The sequence below is a fragment of the Mus caroli genome, chromosome 9, assembly GCF_900094665.2.
Source record: "Mus caroli chromosome 9, CAROLI_EIJ_v1.1, whole genome shotgun sequence".
NCBI classification, from domain to species: domain Eukaryota; kingdom Metazoa; phylum Chordata; class Mammalia; order Rodentia; family Muridae; genus Mus; species Mus caroli.
The window spans coordinates 5,783,589-5,803,521 of NC_034578.1; the positions used below are offsets into that span (position 1 = coordinate 5,783,589).

Sequence of the window (19,933 nt, forward strand, 5' to 3'; positions counted from 1 at the left end):
TCTCTTAAACTGGTAATCCATTTCTCCAGGCCCAATGCATATGCTGTGATTCCTATACTGTAGGGGAGGTGGTAGAAAGCCCAGAGGTACCACTTACTGTATACTCCACAAGTCTGTCTTTAGTAATATGGATCTGGGTATACTTCTCAGACTCCCCAAGACTCAGTCTTCTGAAAAGTAGACTTGGGCTTCAAATTATGACCTCAAACTCATTTTAAAGGGTTAAATTAGATAAGTCTCTCCCTTTCTTTCTCTTTCTCTCTCCCCCTCTTTCATTCCCTCTCCCTCTCCCTTTTCTCTCCCTATTCTCCTTCCTCCCTACCTCCCTCTTTCTCTGTCCCTCCCCCTCCCCCTTGCACTTATACATACACACACACAGAGAAAGCATGACTGTATCTAACACAATCTGAAGTAGTAAGTACATGAAAATCTCAGGGGAACGCCTTTAGTTTTTTACTTGATTCTACACCTTCCTAGCTAATTGTTTCCTTAGAATAAAGTTTTGCTCAGCTTCACAGCTTCGCCCCGAATTACAAAGGTGCATGGCAGCTTTTATTTGAAAGTGTATCTTATATAAATCAAGTGCTACCTTTGTTTTTCTACATTCAAATGACCTTATTTATTTCTTCCCATGAAGCTCCCAGCACCAAACCAATTAGAAATTCTTCTGAGCTATTCACATAGGCATGAATGAATCACCCAGCTCAGTTAGTGTCGATCTTGCTTATATGAAAGGTCAAACAGCTATTGCCTTTGTGCAATATTTTCTTTTGAATTATTCTTATATTTTTACTTTAGCAGGTCCATTGAATTCTCCACATGAATAGGAGTAGGAAGAAAGCTAAGATCTTCCTCACTATCTTTTTCCGAAGATTGCAATTTTGTATTTAAGCTTAAAGAGACTTAGGACCTTGACAGCAGAAGTTGATTTTGTGGTTTAGCTGCAGTACCTATAAAGACTTTCTGTTTTTCAGTTCGTTCTTTGGAAAGTGAGCACACTTACTCTCTAGATTCTACCCCAGGCAGGTATGTAAGAGAAGAATGAGCTCATTCCTTCATGACCATGCGCTATAGGAACATCAAGGACTAATGCATTTAATTCTTGAGATTTAATTAAGAGATGCTTAACCTTTCACAGGCTCCTTTGCTTTTCTGCTCTTCAGTTTTACTTTCTTTTTAGTTTCATTTGTTCAAGAACACACACATACACCCACACACGATAAAATAACCAGAGAAAATATTATACACTATATAGATTACTGATGTTATTCACATGATGGAATATGCTGGTCATATATTATTAGTGAACAAAAAACATAAATCAACATATGCAGAGTAAGTTTTTAAAATGATGAATTTGGGGAAAGTCTCACTAGCTGCATCTAACAAGTATAATGGGATTATGAGTGAGATTTTCAATCTTAGGCTAACTGGTATTTTCCAAAACATGCACACCATATCTCATTAAATGACAAAATACAATATTGACATATAAAATGGATGGATAAAGACACTGACCTCCCTCAGCTGAACAGATGACTACAATCTGGCTGAAAGGCCCATCACCTTTATTATTATAAACACCAACTTTGACCTCAAAAGGTGTGAGAGGAGGGACACTTTCATCTCGGTAAATGAACTTGGACGCCTCGGAAGACGTAACCATTTTCTCCTTCCAGCCACGCGTTCCATTAGGTCTGAATGCCACTATGTAGCCGAAGCCTTCCCCATTCTGAAACTCTTCTGATACTGGCTAAAGAAGGATAACACAGTTAATAATCCACAAAATAACTGGCTGAAGAACACTATCCTCTTAATGCTTAGCTTTGCAAAGTTACAGAGAACTATGGGGAAAAGTCTCAGAATTGTTTATAGACTGAAAGCTAAGACAACACATGCACTTTGGCTTTAGAGATACAAGATAAAAATGGAATTTTTTCTGTTGGTATCTAAGGAAACACACAAAAATATTGGAAACTCATGAGGTGAAAAAAATGTACTCCAATTAGTCATGTATATGAGCTGAATATCTGTGGACTCTATTGTAGAGCTGAGCATGCTAGAGAAAGCTGTCATGATTAGGATGCAAGCCTGGCATCTCTAGTTAATGCTCTGCAGAGTGGTCTGCAGATTAAATTAAAGAGGTTAATGTGTGACTGATCTTCAGTGTTCTTTTCTTCAGTGTCTGTGGTTTCCTAATTGGAAAAACAAGGAAACAAACGTCCATCCTGGACTGTCAATTTTTTAAAGTTCTCATGCTACATATGGCTTACATTTAAATTTACTTAAACATTTCAATGACATATTACAGATGGAAGTAAATATATTGAAAAGCCAATGGTGTGAAGTCACCAGCCCCTGAGTAGCAGAGTGTACAAAGCATTGTAGATAGCCAGAAATTATGTGGTAAGTGACCTTTTTAACTTGAATTCCAATTTAAAGAAAAACTATGTTCTGAGTAAAGGAAGAGATAAAATCTATTAAATGAAGTTCATAGAAGAGGATCAACAGAGGTCAGATGTTGGGAAATAAGTACCCTGGCAGAAATACGGAGAAAAGACATATGGTTTTACTTATGAAAGGAATGGGTCTGGGTAAGGATGAGGGGAATTTTCCTGGGCCATGGTCATCTGAGTAGTAGATTTCCATACTGCTTCTTCATTCAGACAGAAACATCTAGTCTTATACCAGGACATGTTCTCCATGCATAGCCTTAGCATCTAAGCAAACAACCCATTCTGATACTTGTAAAGACATTTTTACCTCCCAGGCAATGACCAACTCATGCCTTCTTCCACTTCTTCCACTCACGTTGCTGGGTGCCGTCTTTGGAACTGTGGATAAAATGCATGAAGGCTGAATAAAATGAATACATGTGTAATTTCCCTAACCTCAGCCCATTACCACCTGAATTAAATTTGGTAGAACTTGTAAATTAGTCAAATATTTGCTTTAAGATAGATTTATCATATTACTATTGAGGCAAAATATAGTATAGATACCTTGCTTTCTGGGACAGCTTGGTAATATATATATATATATATATATATATATACACACACACATATATATTCACTTTATATCTATAATATTTATTATATATTATATATTACTTGATATTTATAATATATAATATAAATAAATCATAACTAACACCAAAGCTAAGATAATTCACTGATGATTGAGCAAATTTTACTCTTTAAATTACTCTTAATTCTTCTCTTTGCCACTGTTTTATTTCTTCTTATAATCCTTGCATCTGCTAAGGTTCTGGAAAATTCTCCAGGTCCATAGCAGCATTATTTCAGGAAGCTCCAGTGTAAGGAAGGCATACCCACAATACTTAAGAGGATGCACTTAAATGAAGAAGCAACTGTCAATATCAATCTTTCTGCCACTGCAAATACAGACTCACTTGGTGCAAGGTCTATAAATAAATAGTGATTAAAAGAATAAACCTGTCAGAGAAATAAACTTCCCCTTCACTGCACCAAACTACAAAATCTACAGCTGAATGAAAATATGTTCAAATGAAGGGCAGTTAAATGAAGAAAACTATTAAAAGAAATAATTTCCAGGCTCTGTACCTGCATTGGCAATTTTATACTTCAGTCTTGCCTTTGTATCCCAGCATGTACTTAAGATAATATTGATATTCACATAAACACTAAATCTACTACTATACGTTACTTTGGAATGAAAAGCTGTTAATTACTAGTGTAGATTTTTTATACAACATTTTATATACTATGAAAAACCTGAAGCCCAATATATTGTAGTACTAGAAAGATAAAATACAGAATTCTTGGACCAGGAAAGTAGGTAAGAAAAGCCTGTGGATATATAAGGATCTACACTAAAATCAATAACTTTTGTGCAACCAGGCTTGGGCTGATTGGCCTTGGATTTCTCCTAAGACATAATTCTTCTCTTGTTCAAATACTTGCTAACATTATTACTACCAGACTATACAAAGGTTAGCAGCTGTGCATGAATTTCTTTGACAGCCACATGCATTCTGCAGGTTATTCATCTATCAAGTTCATTGATGTGAATTCCATCAGAAGTATCTGCAATTTGCTTTTACCTTGTTATAAGAGAGTACACGGGTTCAATGAAGAAGAGAAAAAGTATTCAGACAATAGTTAATATGTCCTAGTTAATATGAAATCAAGGAAATCACTTATTAACGTACATATTTAAAAGCTTGTTTTGAATTTTTCTTCTACAGTTTCATGCATGCATATGGTTCATTCTGATTGCAATAATCCCATGGACTCTGGTTTGAGGCCTACCCCTCCTAATCATTCTTCTTACAATTCCTTTTTAAAGATTATTTTTCTTTCTGAGATTCACTGAATTTTGACAGGATAATTTTTGTGATCATGTCAGAGACTGGTGTGCTCCTCAGTGGGCACACACATCATTGGGGATTTTAATTCTTGCTACTCTAGAAACCTGAGACACATCCATGTGCTGCAGCATGTTTCCTAAGACAGTCTGTGTGACATTGACTGTGATGTTAAATTTGTTTATTTTCTGGGCAACAGTGTATGTAAAGCTAACAGTAGGGGTACTTGTAAAGACAATACATGCATTCCTATGCTAGTTAAATTCATGTCTCCTCCATTCAAGCTAGAGTTATCCAAGAAGCAGATATGCAATTGAGAAAATGCCTCCATCAGGCTGGCCTGTAGCCAAGTCTGTGGGGTTGAATACTGATTGATATGGGGGAGAGGCAGCCCACTGAGTGTGTGCCAATCCTGGAAGGTTGTGCTGGCTTGTCTAAGAAAGCATGCAGACACTATTGCATATGCTAGCAAGATTTTGCTGAAAGGACCCTGTTATAGTTGTCTCTTGTAAGGCTATGCCAGTGCCTGGCAAATACAGAAGTGGATGCTCATTGTCATCTATTGGGTGGAACACAGGACCCCCAATGGAGAAGCTAAAGAAAGTACTCAAGGAGCTGAAGGGGGTCTGCAGTCCTATAGGTGGAACAACAATATGAACTAACCAGAACCCCCGGAGCTCACGTCTCTAGCTGCATATGTAGCAGAAGATGGCCTAGTCAGCCATCATTGGGAAGAGAAGCCCCTTGGTCTTGAAAAATTTATATGCCCCAATACAGGGGAACACCAGAGCCAAGAAGTGGGAGTGGGTAGGTAGGGGAGTGGGGGTGGAGGAGTTATAGGGGACTTTCAGGATAGTATTTGAAATGTAAATGAAGAAAATATCTAGCCCCACAAGAGGAGAGGTATTCCCCTCCCACTCCCGGAGGGCTCTGACTGCCTGAGCAGGTGAGGGGGCCATCTTGTGTCCCAGGTCCCTCAGGGACCAGTCTGCGCAGGTCAGCTCACAGACTGCGGAGGGTGAGCAAGCAGACTGCAGAAGTGAAACAGCTTATGGGACAGGCAGAAGCAACAGCTTCTGGGACAGACCCTGTTTTGGCTTCAGACATCTGGGCACCTTTCCCTGCCAGAGGAGAGGTGGCTGGCTGGGAGGGCTCCGACCTCCAGAGCAGGTGAGAGAGAGCCATCTTATGTCTCAGGTCCCTCTGAAACCAGTCTGTGAAGGTGCAGACTGTGAAGGTGCTTCCAGACTGCAGAGGCAGCACATCTTCTGGGACAGACCCTGTTTCAGGCCTTCATCTTCAGCCAGGAGGCAGGTCTGCAGCTTGCCTGCAAGAGGAGAGCTTGCCTGTAGAGTGGACTCTGACCACTGAGACTCAGGAGAGAGCTGGAAACCCAGGACTGCTGATAGAAGATATCAGAATCACAGGAGGAACAAGCTCCAACCAGAGACAACTATAACAACTAACGCCAGAGATTACCAGATGGCGAAAGGCAAACTTAAGAATCTTACTAACAGAAACTAAGACAGCTCACCATAATAAGAACCCAGCACTCCCACTTAGCCAGTCCTCTATACCCTAACACACCTGAAAAGCAAGACTCAGATTTAAAATTATATCTCATGATGCTGGTAGAGGACTTTAAGAAGGGCACGAATAACTCACTTAAAGAAATACAGGAGAACACTGCTCAACAAGTAGAAGTCCTTAAAGAAATACAGGAAAACACAACCAAACAGGAGATGGAATTGAACAAAACCATCCAAGACCTAAAAAGAGAAGTAGAAACAAAAAGAAAATCCAAAGTAAGACAACCCTGGAGATAGAAACCCTAGGAAAGAAATCAGGAGCCAAAGATGCAAGCATCAGCAACAGAATACAAGAGATTGAAGAGAGACTCTCAGGTGCAGAAGATTCCATAGAGAATATGGGCACAACAATCAAAGAAAATGCAGAATACAAAAAGATTCAAACTCAAAACATCCAGGAAATCCAGGACACAATGAAAAGACCAAACCTACAGATAATAGGAATAGATGCAAATGAAGAATTTCAACTTAAAGGGAGAGCAAATATCTTCAACAAAATCATGGAAGAAAACATCCCAAACCTAAAGAAAGAGATGCCCATGAACATACAAGAAGCCTACAGAACTCCAAAATGACTGGACCAGAAAAGAAATTCCTCCCAACACCTAATAATCAGAACAACAAATGCATTAAATAAAGATAGAATGTTAAAAGCAGTAAGGGAAAAAGGTCAAGTAACAAATAAAGGCAGGGCTATCAGAATTATACCAGACTTCTCACCAGAGACTATGAAAGCCAGAAGATCCTGGACAGATGTTATGCAGACCCAAAGAGAACACAAATGCCAGCTCAGGCTACTATACCCAGCAAAACTCTCAATTACCATAGATGGAGAAACCAAAGTATTCCATGATAAAACCAAATTCACACAATATCTGTCCACGAATCCAGCCCTTCAAAGGATAATACAGGGAAAACATCAACACAGGACAGAAACTACACTGTAGAAAAAGGAAGAAAGTAATCCTTCAACAAACATAAAAAGAAGAAAGCTACAAGAACAGAATCCCAATTTTAACAACAAAAATAACAGGAAGCAACAATTAGTTTTCTTTAATTTTTCTTAACATCAATGGACTCAATTCCCCAATAAAAAGACATAGACTAATAATAGACTGGCTACACAAACTGAACCCATCATTATACTGCTTACAGGAAACCAAACTCAGGGAAAAAGACAGATACTATCTCAGAGTGAAAGGCTGGAAAACAATTTTCCAAGCAAATGATCCGAATAAACATGCTGGAGTAGCCATTCTAATATCGAATAAAATTGACTTCCAACCCAAAGTTATCAAAAAAGACAAGGAGGAGCACTTCATACTCATCAAAGATAAAATCTACCAAGATGAACTCTCAATTCCGAATGTCTATACTTCAAATACAGGGGCATCCACAGTCATTAAAGAGACTTTAGTAAATCTTAAAGCACACAATGCACCTCACACAATAATAGTGGGAGACTTCAACACACCACTCTCAGCAATAGAAAGATACTGGAAACAGAAACTAAACAGAGACACATGGACACTAACAGAAGTTATGAAACAAATGGATTTAATAGATATCTATAAACATTTTATCCTAAAACAAAAGTATATATCTTCTTCTCAGGACTACATGGTACCTCCTCCAAAATTGACCATATAATTCGTCACAAAACAGGCTTCCACAGATACAAAAATATTGAAATTATCCCATGTATCCTATCTGATCACCACAGACTAAGGCTGTTCTTCAATAACAACATAAAAAATAGAAAGCCAATATTCATGCGGAAACTGAACAACACTCTACTCAATGATTCCTTGGTCAAGGATGAAATAAAGAGAGAAATTAAAGACTATTTAGAGTTTAATGAAAATGAAGCCACAACATAACCAAACTTATGGGACACATTGAAGGCAGTCCTAAGAGGAAAACTCATAGCCCTGAGTTCCTCCAAAAAGAAACTACAGAGAGCATACACAAACAGCCTGACAGCACACCTAGAAGCTCTAGAACTAAAGGAAGCAAATTCACCCAAGAGGAGTAGAAGGCAGGAAATAATCAAACTCGGGGCTGAAATCAACCAAGTGGAAACAAAAAGAACTATTCAAAGAGTCAACCAAACCAGTAGCTGGTTCTTTGAGAAAATCAAGAAGAAAGATAATCCCTTAGCCAGACTAACTAGAGGGCACAGGGACAATATCCTAATTAACAAAAATCAGAAATGAAAAAGGAGACATAACAACAGAACCTGAGGAAATCCAAAACAACATTAGACCCTACTACAAAAGGCTATACTCAATAAAACTAGGAAACCTGGATAAAATGGACAACTTCCTAGACAGATAACAGGTACCAAAGTACATCAGGATCAGATTAATGATATAAACAGTCCCAATTACCCTAAAGAAATAGAAGCAGTCATCAATTGTCTCCCATCCAAAAAAAAGCACCTGACCACATGGGTTTAGAGCAGACTTCTATAAGACCTTCAAAGAAGACCTAATTCCAACTCTCCTCAAACTATTCCACAAAATAGAAACAGAAGGTACTCTACCCAACTCATTCAATGAAGCCACAATTACTGTGATACCTACACCACACAAAGATCAAACAAAGAAAGAGAACTTCAGACCATCTTCCCTTATGAATATCAATGCAAAAAATATTCAGTTGAGTCCTTGCAAACGGAACCCAAGAACACATCAAAACAATCATTCATCATGACCAAGTAGGCTTCATCCCAGCGATGCAGGGATGGTCTAATATATGGAAATCTATCAACATAATCAACAATATAAACAAACTCAAAGACCAAAAACACATGATCATCTNGTTAGATGCTGAGAAAGCATTTGACAAAATCCAACACCCATTCATGATAAAAGTCTTGGAAAGATCAGGAATTCAAGGCCCATAACTAAACATAATAAAAGCAATATACAGCAAACCAGTAGCCAACATCAAAATAAATGGAGAGAAACTTGAATCAATCCCACTAAAATCAGGGACTAGACAAGGCTGCCCACTTTCTCCCTACCTATTCAATAAAGTACTTAAATTTGTAGCCAGAGCATTTCAACAACAAAAGGAGATCAAGGGGATACAATTTAGAAAGGAAACAGTCAAAATATCACTATGTGCAGATGATATGATAGTATATATAAGTGACCTTAAAAATTCCACCACAGAATTTCTAAACCTGATAAACAGCTTCAGTGCACTAGCTGGATATAAACTTTACTCAAACAAATCAGTGGCCTTTTTCTACACAAAGGATAAATTGGCTGAGAAAGAAATTAGGGAAACAACATGCTTCACAATAGTTACACATAATATAAAATACCTTCGTGTGACTCTAACTAAGGAAGTGAAAGATCTGTATGATAAGAACTTCTAATCTCTGAAGAACAAAATTGTAGAAGATCTCAGAAGATGAAAAGAAGTCTCATGCTCATGGATTTGCAGGATTAATATAGTCAAAATGGCTATCCTGCTGAAAGCAATCTACAGATTCAATGCAATCCCCATCAGAATTCCAACTCAATTCTTCACTGAGTTAGAAAAGTCAATTTGCAAATTCATCTGGAATAATAAATAACCTATGATTGCAAAAATTATTCTCAACAATAAAAGAACCTCTGGTGGAATCACCATGCCTGACCTTAAGCTGAACTACTGAGCAATATTGATAAAAACTGCATGGTACTAGTACAGCGACAGACAGGTACATCAATGGAATAGAATTGAAGACCCAGAAATGAACCCACACACCTATGGTCACTTGATCTTTGACAAGGGAGCTAAAACCATCCAGTGGAAAAATGACAGCATTTTCAACAAATGGTGCTGGCACAACTGGCGGTTATCATGTAGAAGAATGCAAATTGACTCATTCTTATCTCCTTGTGCAAAACTCACGTCTAAGTGGAGCAAAGACCTCCACATAAAACCAGAGATACTGTAATTTATAGAGGAGAATGCGTGTAAAAGCCTCAAAGATATGGGCACAGGGGAAAAATACCTAAACAGAACAGCAGTTGCTTGTGCTGTAAGATCAAGAATTGACAAATGGGACCTCATAGTATTGCAAAGCTTCTATAAGGCAAAAGACACTGTCAATAAGACAAAAGGCCACCAACAGATTGGGAAATGATTTTTACAAATCCTAAATCTGATAGGGGACTAATATCCAATATATACAAAGAGCTCAAGAAGCTGGACTCCAAAAATTCAAATAACCCCATTTAAAAATGTGGTACAGAGCTAAACAAAGAATTCTCAACTAAGGAATACCGAATGGCTGAGAAGCACCTGAAAAAATGTTTAACATCCTTAATCATCAGGGAAATGCAAATCAAAACAACCCTGAGATACCACCTCACACTAGTTAGAATGACTCAGATCAAAAATTCAGGTGACAGCAGATGCTTGATGAGGATGTGGAGAACAAGGAACGCTCCTCCATTGTATCTGGAGGATATCTTCCTTAGTGAGGTAACTCAATCACAAAAGAAGTCACTTGATATGCATTCACTGGTAAGTGGGTATTTGCCCAAAAACTTAGAGTACCATAGATACAATTTCAAAACACAAGAAAATCAAGAAGAATGAAGACCAGAAGATCCATCCCATAATCAGCCACCAATGCAGACACTATTGCATATGCCTTCAAGATTTTGCTGACGGAACCCTGATATAGGTTTCTCTTAGGAGGCTATGCCAGTGCCTGGCAAATATAGAAGTCGATGCTCAACAGTCATCTATAGGATGGAACATAGTGCCGCCAATGGAGGAGCTAGATAAAGTACCAAGGAGCTGACAGGTTCTGCAGCCCTATAGGTGGAACAACAATATGAACTAACCAGTATCCCCAGAGCTCGTCTCGCTAGCTGCATATGTAGCAGAAGATGGCCTAGTCAGTAAAATTTATATGCCCCAGTACAGGGGAATGCTAGGGCCAAGAATTGGAGTGGGTGGGTAAGGGAGCAGGGCAGGGGTATATACTTTTGGGATAGCATTTGACATGGAGATAAAGAAAATATCTAATAAAGTAAAATAAAAAAGAAAATATATAGTAAAAATTGAATTAACAAAAATAAAATAAAAGTAAGCAAGTTGAGCAAATCAAGGGAGAAATCTAGTGAGTAGCATTCTCCATGTTTTCTGTTTTAATTTTTAATTTCCATACATCTTTGACTGCAAGTATAAATCGAGATAAACCCTTTCCTCTCTAAGTTGATTTTGCTTATGATTTTTTATCACAACAGTAGAAAGGAAACCAATATAATCACATGTCCTGTTTCTGGTTAATTTCAGAATTCTGCGTATCATGACCATCAGTTAATGCCTACTTAAATCAATAGTAAATTTCATACAGCTTGTTAATAACCAAGCATTGTGATTTCTTTTAAGACATTTATTTAATTAGAAAGTAAATACACCATTACCATTACTGATGCCATGTTGTGCTTGCAGACATGTGCCTAGCATGGCTTTCCCCTGAGGAGCTCTACCAGCAGCTGACTGAGACAGATGTAGGTATAGCCAACCTTTGGACTGAGCTCAGAGACCCCTGTGGTAGAGATAGGGGAAGGATTGAAGAAGCTGAAGGGGTTGGCAAACCCATAAGGCTAACAGTATAAAATAACCCAGACCCCTAGAAGCTCCCAGAGACTAAGCCACGAACCAAAGAGCATACATGGCCTGATTCATGGCCTCCAGCACATATGTTGTAGAGGACTGCCTTGTCTAGCCTCAATGGGATAAGATGTGTTTAATCCTATAGAGACTAGATGCTCCAGGAAAGAGAGATGTTGGGGGGGTGGTATGAGGTGAGATTATGTGGCCAGGTGTGAGGCATGAATAGGTCAGTGGGTCAGGGACCACCCTCTCAAAGGCAAAGAATGGGATGAAGAATTCTGAGAGGGGGACCCTGAAGGGGAACAACATTTGGATAATATATAAAATAATTTAAGAAAAAAGAAAGAGCCAGGCAGTGGTGGTGCATGCTTTTAATCCCAGCACTTTAGAAGCAGAGGCAGGTGGATTTCTGAGTTCGAGATCAGAGCCTGTTCTACAGAGTGAGTTCCAGGACAGCCAGGGCTACACAGAGAAACCCTGTCTCAAAAAAAAAAAAAAAAAAACTGGAAAAAAGGAAAGAAAATAGAAAGTGAATACATATACACTAAGTACACACTTAACATTTATCCCTAACTATATGTAGCAAAATAACAAAACAACTGAATAACACTGTTTTAATATTTTTAGGGTAAGTTATTGTCTACATAATTAATCTAAGTTTATATCTGGAACTTAGATGTTTGAATTCTCTTCTTTGGAAAAAAGTCACTAAGAACTCATATTTCCATGCAAAGTCTCAGCATGGGAAGATCTCTCTCTGTTTTGTTCAGTCCTTGAAATGAAGGGCTGATCAGAGCCTTTGGGCAAGAGCTGTCCAATGAGCTATTAGTTCCAAAGTGAGTCTCTCTTGAAGTCCACTGAAATCTTAGGTGTAGAATTGAGTACAAAGAACTATAAAGTCGAATGCCTTGAAAATCTGAAAGGAGCGCTGTGTAGCCCAGTCATGTTTTAGTTTTTAGAAAACATTTAAGTTTTTCATAAATTTTAACTTTCTGAGTAAAAATATGTTTAAAAATCAACAGGTATTGCTTCTAGTAATGAGGCTAGAGACATGGCTTGGCACTATCATGGCAAACTCCCAAAAATAATAAATTCATGTGCATTAGAGGAAATCTATTGTCCTCTTCTGGCCTCCCCAAGCACTAGACAGAAAAGTGGATCACAGATATGCATGTAAAATTAAATAAACGTAAAGGGGAATAGTTCTACCTCAGCCCAGCTATACCATTCCTGGTTGTACACCCAAAAGATGCTCCATTATATGGGAATGTTAATAGCAGTTTTCTCTGTAATAGTCAGAAGCTGGAAACAAAATAAGTGTCCTTCAGCTGAAAAATGGATGAAGAAAATGTGTTACATCCACACAATTTAAAGCTCAGCTAAAACAAAGACATCATGAAATTTTCAGGTAAATGGATGGAACTTGAGAATATCATCCTGAGTGAGGTAAAACAAAGGTAGAAAGACTTGTATGGTATATATGCATTTATAAGTGGACATTAGCCATAAAGTGCAAGATAATCATGCTACAATCCACAGACCCCAAAAAACTAGGTAATAAGGAGGTTTGAAGGGAGAATGTGGGAATTTCAAGAGAAACTAAATAGTTACCAGAGGTTGATGGAGAGAGGGAACTGGGGATGAGAAGGGGTAGGAAGGGAATGGGGATGGTGATCATAAGTGGGGGAATGGAAATGGAAAGGCATTTCTGATGATTAGCTGGAGGCCTGGAACAGGGGAGGTTACAGGGAGTTTATGGGGGTGACTCAAACTATCAGAGGGGGAAATAGAGACTGAAGTAGCCAGGACTTCCAGAGGAGGAAGGGAGATTTCAATCCATCTACAAAACCTTCAACCTAAAACATGTCTTTTCTAGAAGATGTTCAGAGATAAAGATGGAGCAGAGACAGGGAGAACAACCAACCAATGACTGCCCCAACTCAAGACTAACTAACCTGAGACCATGGAGGCCCACAGAGCCTGAGCCACCAACCAGGGAGCATGCAGGGACTGGACCTAGGCCCTCTACATATTTGTAGCAGATATGCAGCTTGATCTTAATGTGGGTCCCCTAACAAGTAGAGTGGGGACTATCTCTAATTCTGTTGCCTGCCATTGGATACCTTTCCCTATACCTGGACAGCCTGGTTTCACACCAGTGGAAGAGGGTGTATCTAGTCCTGTTGGGGACCTTAGGTGTGAGATGGTACCCAAGGGAGGCTTCCCCTTCTCTGAGGGCAGTGGGAGAGGGATTTGTATGGGCAGGATTGGGAGGAGGTGGGGCTGTAATAGGGATATAAAGTGAATTTTTAAAAAATCAATTATTGGAAGACAAAAAAAAAGGGTGAAAACTTGAGGTTTTCACTGATTGTGAAAGCAAAATAAAACTTTTTCTAAATTAACACATTGATGTAAGAGTAGTTTCTAGGTTAAATTGTCCCATAAATCACTTATGTTTGGCAAGCTATACTTAGCAATCAAGCTTCTCAACTGACGAGTTAACCTATTGTCAAATAATCAGTGGGAAGAACTAAGAACTAAGATCTGCTTCACACTCTTCATTTTTAATGAGACATATGTAGCACCAGAAGAGGCAGATGACCAACAGTGTTTTGATAATGCATATGTGTGGATTTTGAAAAGCCTATTAGATAGACTAGACAGAACAGGTAGGTCTGAAGAGCTGTAGCCTAGGACAGTGCTTTGCTATTGGAATCTAAGTCCGCTAAGCTTACATTTCTTAATACTATGCAGATATGATGGCTTGTATGGCCGTGCATTTCCTTGTGTAAGTTGATGACACACAGTCATTATCTCTGCTGTATCATGCTAGAACTTGCTGATTTTAATTATATCCCTTTGTTTATAATACATTATGACATAAAACATTTGACATAATGTCCCAGAGCTTTTCTGGTATGAAGATTCTCTAATTCTTGTTAAAAGCATGAAACTTGTAAAGTTCAAATCTCATAAATGCTTTCAGAGAAATACATATTTCAAAAAATCAAATATATTATTTTCAGTGTAATTAGTGAGAACCTGATTTAGAATTAAGCATCCAGGCAGTTTTCTCTCTCAATCAGCTACTGATAAATGTCATGAACATTTTAACTCCTCGGATCAAGTTTCTACTTTTGCTGAACAGTTAAACTCCCATGCTCCTACATTTATTTGAGCAATTACTCTGCATGGACAGATGATCTAGTTGAGATTTTATACACATGTTACAAGTACTTAGCTGTTTCAGGTTTGATCTGGCACATTGGAATATGAGCTATTCTTCTCTTTTCTTATCCATTGGGATCATCCCTATAAGTATCTGGAATGACCTAAGTAGACGGTGTTGCCTTAGTATAAACAGGCGAGACCACTATAGGTTTTTGGTAAATAGCAGTTTTAATACCATGTTACACTTTACCACCACAGCTTAATTAAAAACTAAACAAAAGAAAATGATCATTTAACAACATTTTTTTTCTTCTTGAAAGTCTCCAATTTCTCTTAGAGTAAGTATTTACATGGCTCATTAAATAATACAGCTTTGGTAGGGACCATGGGAAGTCTTTGTAATTAAGAAGCTGAATGGTTATCCCAGTAGCTGGTATGAATCAAACATTCAGGAGAGTGGAGAGGGAGGGGATCAGTTATACAGAAGGTGATTTTGGAGGGACATTTCAAATTATTTTTCTAATAGAATTAAAGTCTACTTTAAACAAATATTCCAATTAATAATTACCAAATAACTTTGTACAAAGATTAAAAATTAGAGTTCCCCAAAAGTTCCCAAACTAACACCAAACACCAATGGTATTCCCTAAAGAGTTAGAAGTAGCTTTTGTTCTTTTCAGTGGTGCACATAGTTGGCAAGGAGACAGACTGACAGCATCTTGTGACATGAGAAAGATCTGCATTGAGTCCCAGCCATTGTGTCCCATTATTCCACTTGTCTTCTGAATATAAGAATATCTGCTTCTCTGGTTATTCTTTTTTCTTTATAATTTTTAGTTTTTCAAGACAGGGTTTCTATGTGTAGCCCTGGCTGTCTTTGCCTAATTCTGTTGCCCAGGATGGTCTTGAACTCACAGAAATCCACCTGTCTCAGCCTCTCAATGATGGGACTAACGACATGAATCTCCATTGCCTAGCTGGTTAGGATTTTTTTTTTTTCTTAAACAAAAACAAAACAAAAAAAACCTGCCTGGATTATAATTAAAATTTTTTAACTATCTGCATTTCTCAGTCTTGACTTTTTTTATTAGATATTTTCTTTATTTACATTTCAAATGATATCTCCTTTCCTAGTTTCCCCTCTGTAAATGCACTATCCTCTCCCCTCTCACCCTGCTCCCCAACCCACCCACTCCTGCTTCCTGACTTAGGTATTCCCCTATACTGGGGCATAGAACTTTCACAGGACCAAGGGCCTCTCCTCCCATTGATGACCAACTAGGCCATCCTTTACTACATATGCAGCTAGAGCCTTGAGTCCCTCCATGTGTTTTCTTTGATTGCTGGTTTAGTCCCAGGGAGCTGTGGAGTTGCTGGTTAGTTCATATTGTTTTCCCTTCCAGGGTCTGCAAACCCTTTCAGCTCCTTGGGTACTTTCTCTAGCTCCTCCACTGGGGATCCTGTGCTCTATCTAATGGATGACTGTGAGCATCCACTTCTGTATTAGTCAGGAACTGGCAGAGCCTCTCAGGAGACATCTTTATCAGGCTCCTGTCAGAAAGTGCTTGTTGGCATCTGCAATAGTGTCTGTGTTTGGTGGGTTTTTATGGGATGGATCACAAGGTGGGGCAGGTTGAGGATGGTTATTCCTTCAGTCTCTACTCCACACTTTGTCACTAACTCCTTCCATGGGTATTTTGTTCCCCATTCTAAGAAGGAGAGAAGACACTTTGGTCTTCCTTATTCTTAAATTTCATGAGTTTTGCAAACTGTATCTTGGGTATTCTGAGCTTCTGGGATAATATCCACTTATCAGTGAGTCTATATTATGTGTGTACTTTTTTGTTTTTTTAAAAAAAATTATTAGATAGTTCTTCATTTACATTTCAAATGCTATCCAGAAAGTTGCCTATACACTCTCCTCACCCTGCTTCCCAACCCACCCACTCCCGCTTCCTGGCACTGGTATTCCCGCGTACTGGGGCATATACTCTTTGCAAGACCAAGGGCCTTTCCTCCCATTGGTGGCCAACTAGGCCATCTTCTGCTACATATGCAGCTAGAGACATGAGCTCTGGGAGTACTGGTTAGTTCATATTATTGTACCTCCTATAGGGTTACAGACACCTTCAGCTCCTTGGGTACTTTCTCTAGCTCCTCTAATGGGGGCCCTGTGTTCCATCCTATAGATGACTGTGAGCATCCACTTCTGTATTTGCCAGGCATTGGCATAGCCTCATAAAAGACAGCTAAATCAGAGTCCTATCAGCAAAATGTTGCTAGAATATGCAATAGTGTCTGCATTTGGTAGCTGGTTATGGCATGGATCCTGAGTGGGGCAGTCTCTGGATGGTCCATCCTTTTGTCTTAGCTCCAAAGATTGTCTCTGTAACTCCTTCCATGGGTATTTTGTTCCCTATTCTAAGGAGGAATGAAGTACCCACACTTTGGATTTCCTTCTTCTTGATTTTCTTGTGTTTTGCAAATTGTGCCTAGAGTACTCTAAGTTTTTGGGCTAATACCCACTTACCAGTAAATGCATATCAAGTGACTTTTTTTGTGATTGGGTTACCTCACTAAGGATTATATCCTCCAGATACATCCATTTGCCCAAGAATTTCATAAATTCATTGTTTTTAATAGCTAAGTACTATTCCATTCTGTAAATGTGCCACATTTTCTGTATCCATTCCTCTTTTGAGGGACATCTGGGTTCTTTGCAGCTTCTGGCTATTATAAATAAGGCTGATATGAACATAGTGGAGCATGTGTCCTTATTACCAGTTGAAACATCTTCTGGGTATATGCCCAGGAGAGGTATTACTGGATCCTCCTCTAGTACTATGTCCAATTTTCTGAGGAACTGCCAGACTGATTTCCAGACTGGTTGTACAAGCTTGCAATCCCACCAGCAATGAGAAGTGTTCCTCTTTCCCATGTTCTCCACAGCATCTGCTGTCACCTGAATTTTTAATCTTAGCCATTCTGACTGGTGTGAGGTGGAATCTCAGGGTTCTTTTGATTTGCATTTCCCTGATGATTAAGGATGTTAAACATTTTTTTCAGGTGCTTCTCAGTCATTTGGTATTCCTCAGTTGAGAATTCTTTGTTTAATTCTGTACCACATTTTTTAATGGGGTTATTTGAATTTCTGGAGTCCAGCTTCTTGAGCTCTTTGTATATATTGGATATTAGTCCTTTATCAGATTTAGGATTTGTAAAAATCATTTTCCAAACTGTTGGTGGCCTTTTTGTCTTATTGACAGTTTCTTTTGCCTTACAGAAGCTTTGCAATACTATGAGGTCCCATTTGTCAATTCTTGATCTTACAGCACAAGCATTTGCTGTTCTGTTTAGGAATTTTTCACCTATACTCATATTTTTAAGGCTTTCTCTGACTTTCTCCTCTATAAATTTCAGTGTCTCCGGTTTTAGGTGGAGGTCTTTGATCCACTTAGACTTGAGCTTTGTACAAGGAGAACAGAATGGATCAATTTGCATTCTTCTACAGGATACCTGTCAGTTGTGCCAGCAACATTAGTTGAAAATGCTGTCTTTTTTCCAGTAGATGGTTTTAGTTCCCTTGTCAAAGATCAAGTGACCATAGGTGTGTGGATTTATTTCTGGGTCTTCAATTCTATTCCATTGATCAACCTGTCTGTCGCTGAACCAGTACCATGCAGTTTTTATCACAATTGCTCTGTAGTACTGCTTGAGGTCAGGCATGGTGATTCCACCAGAGGTTCTTTTATTATTAAGACTAGTTTTTGCTATCCTAGATTGTTTGTTATTCCAGATGAATTTGAAAATTGCCGACATCCGGCCACTTACCCGGACAGAGGATAAGGGTCCGCCCGGGCCGGAAGTGCTTGGCCTGAGCATCAGCTGCAGACATCTTGGTTCCAGGACTCCTCTGAGAGTACTCTGTACAGGTGACACTGTAGAATAGAGAAGCTAACAGCTTCTGGGACAGGCAAAAGCAACTCAGCTTCGGGACAGGTCCTGTTTTGGGCCTTCATCTTTGGCCAGGAGGGAGGTCCTAATGCCAGATATCTGTGCACCTTCCCTGTAAGAGGATAGCTTGCCCACAGAGAGTGCTCTGACCACTGAAACTCAGAGGAGAGATCTAGTCTCCCAGGTCTGCTGATAGAGGCTAACAGAATCATGTGAGGAACAAGCTCTAACCAGAGAAACTAAATCAACTAACTCCAGAGATTACCAGACGGCGAAAGGTAAACATGAGAATCTTACTAACAGAAATCAAGACCACTCACCATCACCAGAACCCAGCACTCCCACCTCGCCCAGTCCAGGGCACCCCAACACACAGGAAAAGCTAGACCCGGATCTAAAATCATATCTCATGATGATGATAGAGTACATCAAGAAGGACCTTAATAACTCACTCAAAGAAATACAGGAAAACACTGCAAACTGGTAGAAGATCTTAAAGAGGAATCACAAAAATCCCTTACAGAATTAAAGGAAAACACGACCAAACAGGTGATGGAATTGAATGAAACCATCCAAGACCTAAAATGGGAAGTAGACACAATAAAGAAAACCCAAAGTGAGGCAACGCTGCAGATAGAAACCCTAGGAAGAAAATCTGGAACCATAGATACAAGCATCAGTAACAGAATACAAGAGATGGAAGAGAGAATCTCAGGTGCAGAAGACTCCATAGAGAACATCGACACAACAATCAAAGAAAATACAAAACGCAAAAAGATCCTAACTCAAAACACCCAGGAAATCCAGGACACAATGAAAAGACCAAACCTACAGATAAAAGGAATAGATGAGAATGAAGATTTTCAACTCAAAGGACTGGCAAATATCTTCAACAAAATTATAGAAGAAAACTTCCCAAACCTAAAGAAAGAGATGCCCATGAACATACAAGAAGCCTACAGAACTCCAAATAGACTGGGCCAGAAAAGAAATAACTCCCAACACATAATAATCAGAACATCAAATGCACTAAATAAAGATAGAATATAAAAGCAGTAAGGGAAAAAGGTCAAGTAACATATAAAGGCAAGCCTACCAGAATTACACCAGATTTTTCACCAGAGACTATAAAAGGAAGAAGAGCTTGGACAAATGTTATACAGACACTAAGAGAACACAAATGCCAACCCAGGATACTATACCCAGCCAAACTTTCAATAACCTTAGATGGAAAAAC

The 19,933-nt window shown here is 38.9% G+C and overlaps 1 protein-coding gene across 11 annotated transcripts in view; it reads right to left on the minus strand.

Moving 5' to 3' along the window:
* Window positions 1-19,933, minus strand: part of Cntn5 (contactin 5) — a 1,179,522-nt gene that overhangs the window by 42,711 nt on the left and 1,116,878 nt on the right. For all 11 annotated transcript variants that reach the window (XM_021171282.2, XM_029481828.1, XM_029481827.1 and 8 more), the window contains 2 exons: window positions 2,764-2,834; window positions 1,519-1,753 (listed from right to left, as the gene is read on the minus strand). In XM_021171282.2, the coding sequence (XP_021026941.1) occupies window positions 1,519-1,753; window positions 2,764-2,834 (306 nt within the window). The remainder of the gene's footprint in view (window positions 1-1,518; window positions 1,754-2,763; window positions 2,835-19,933) is intronic.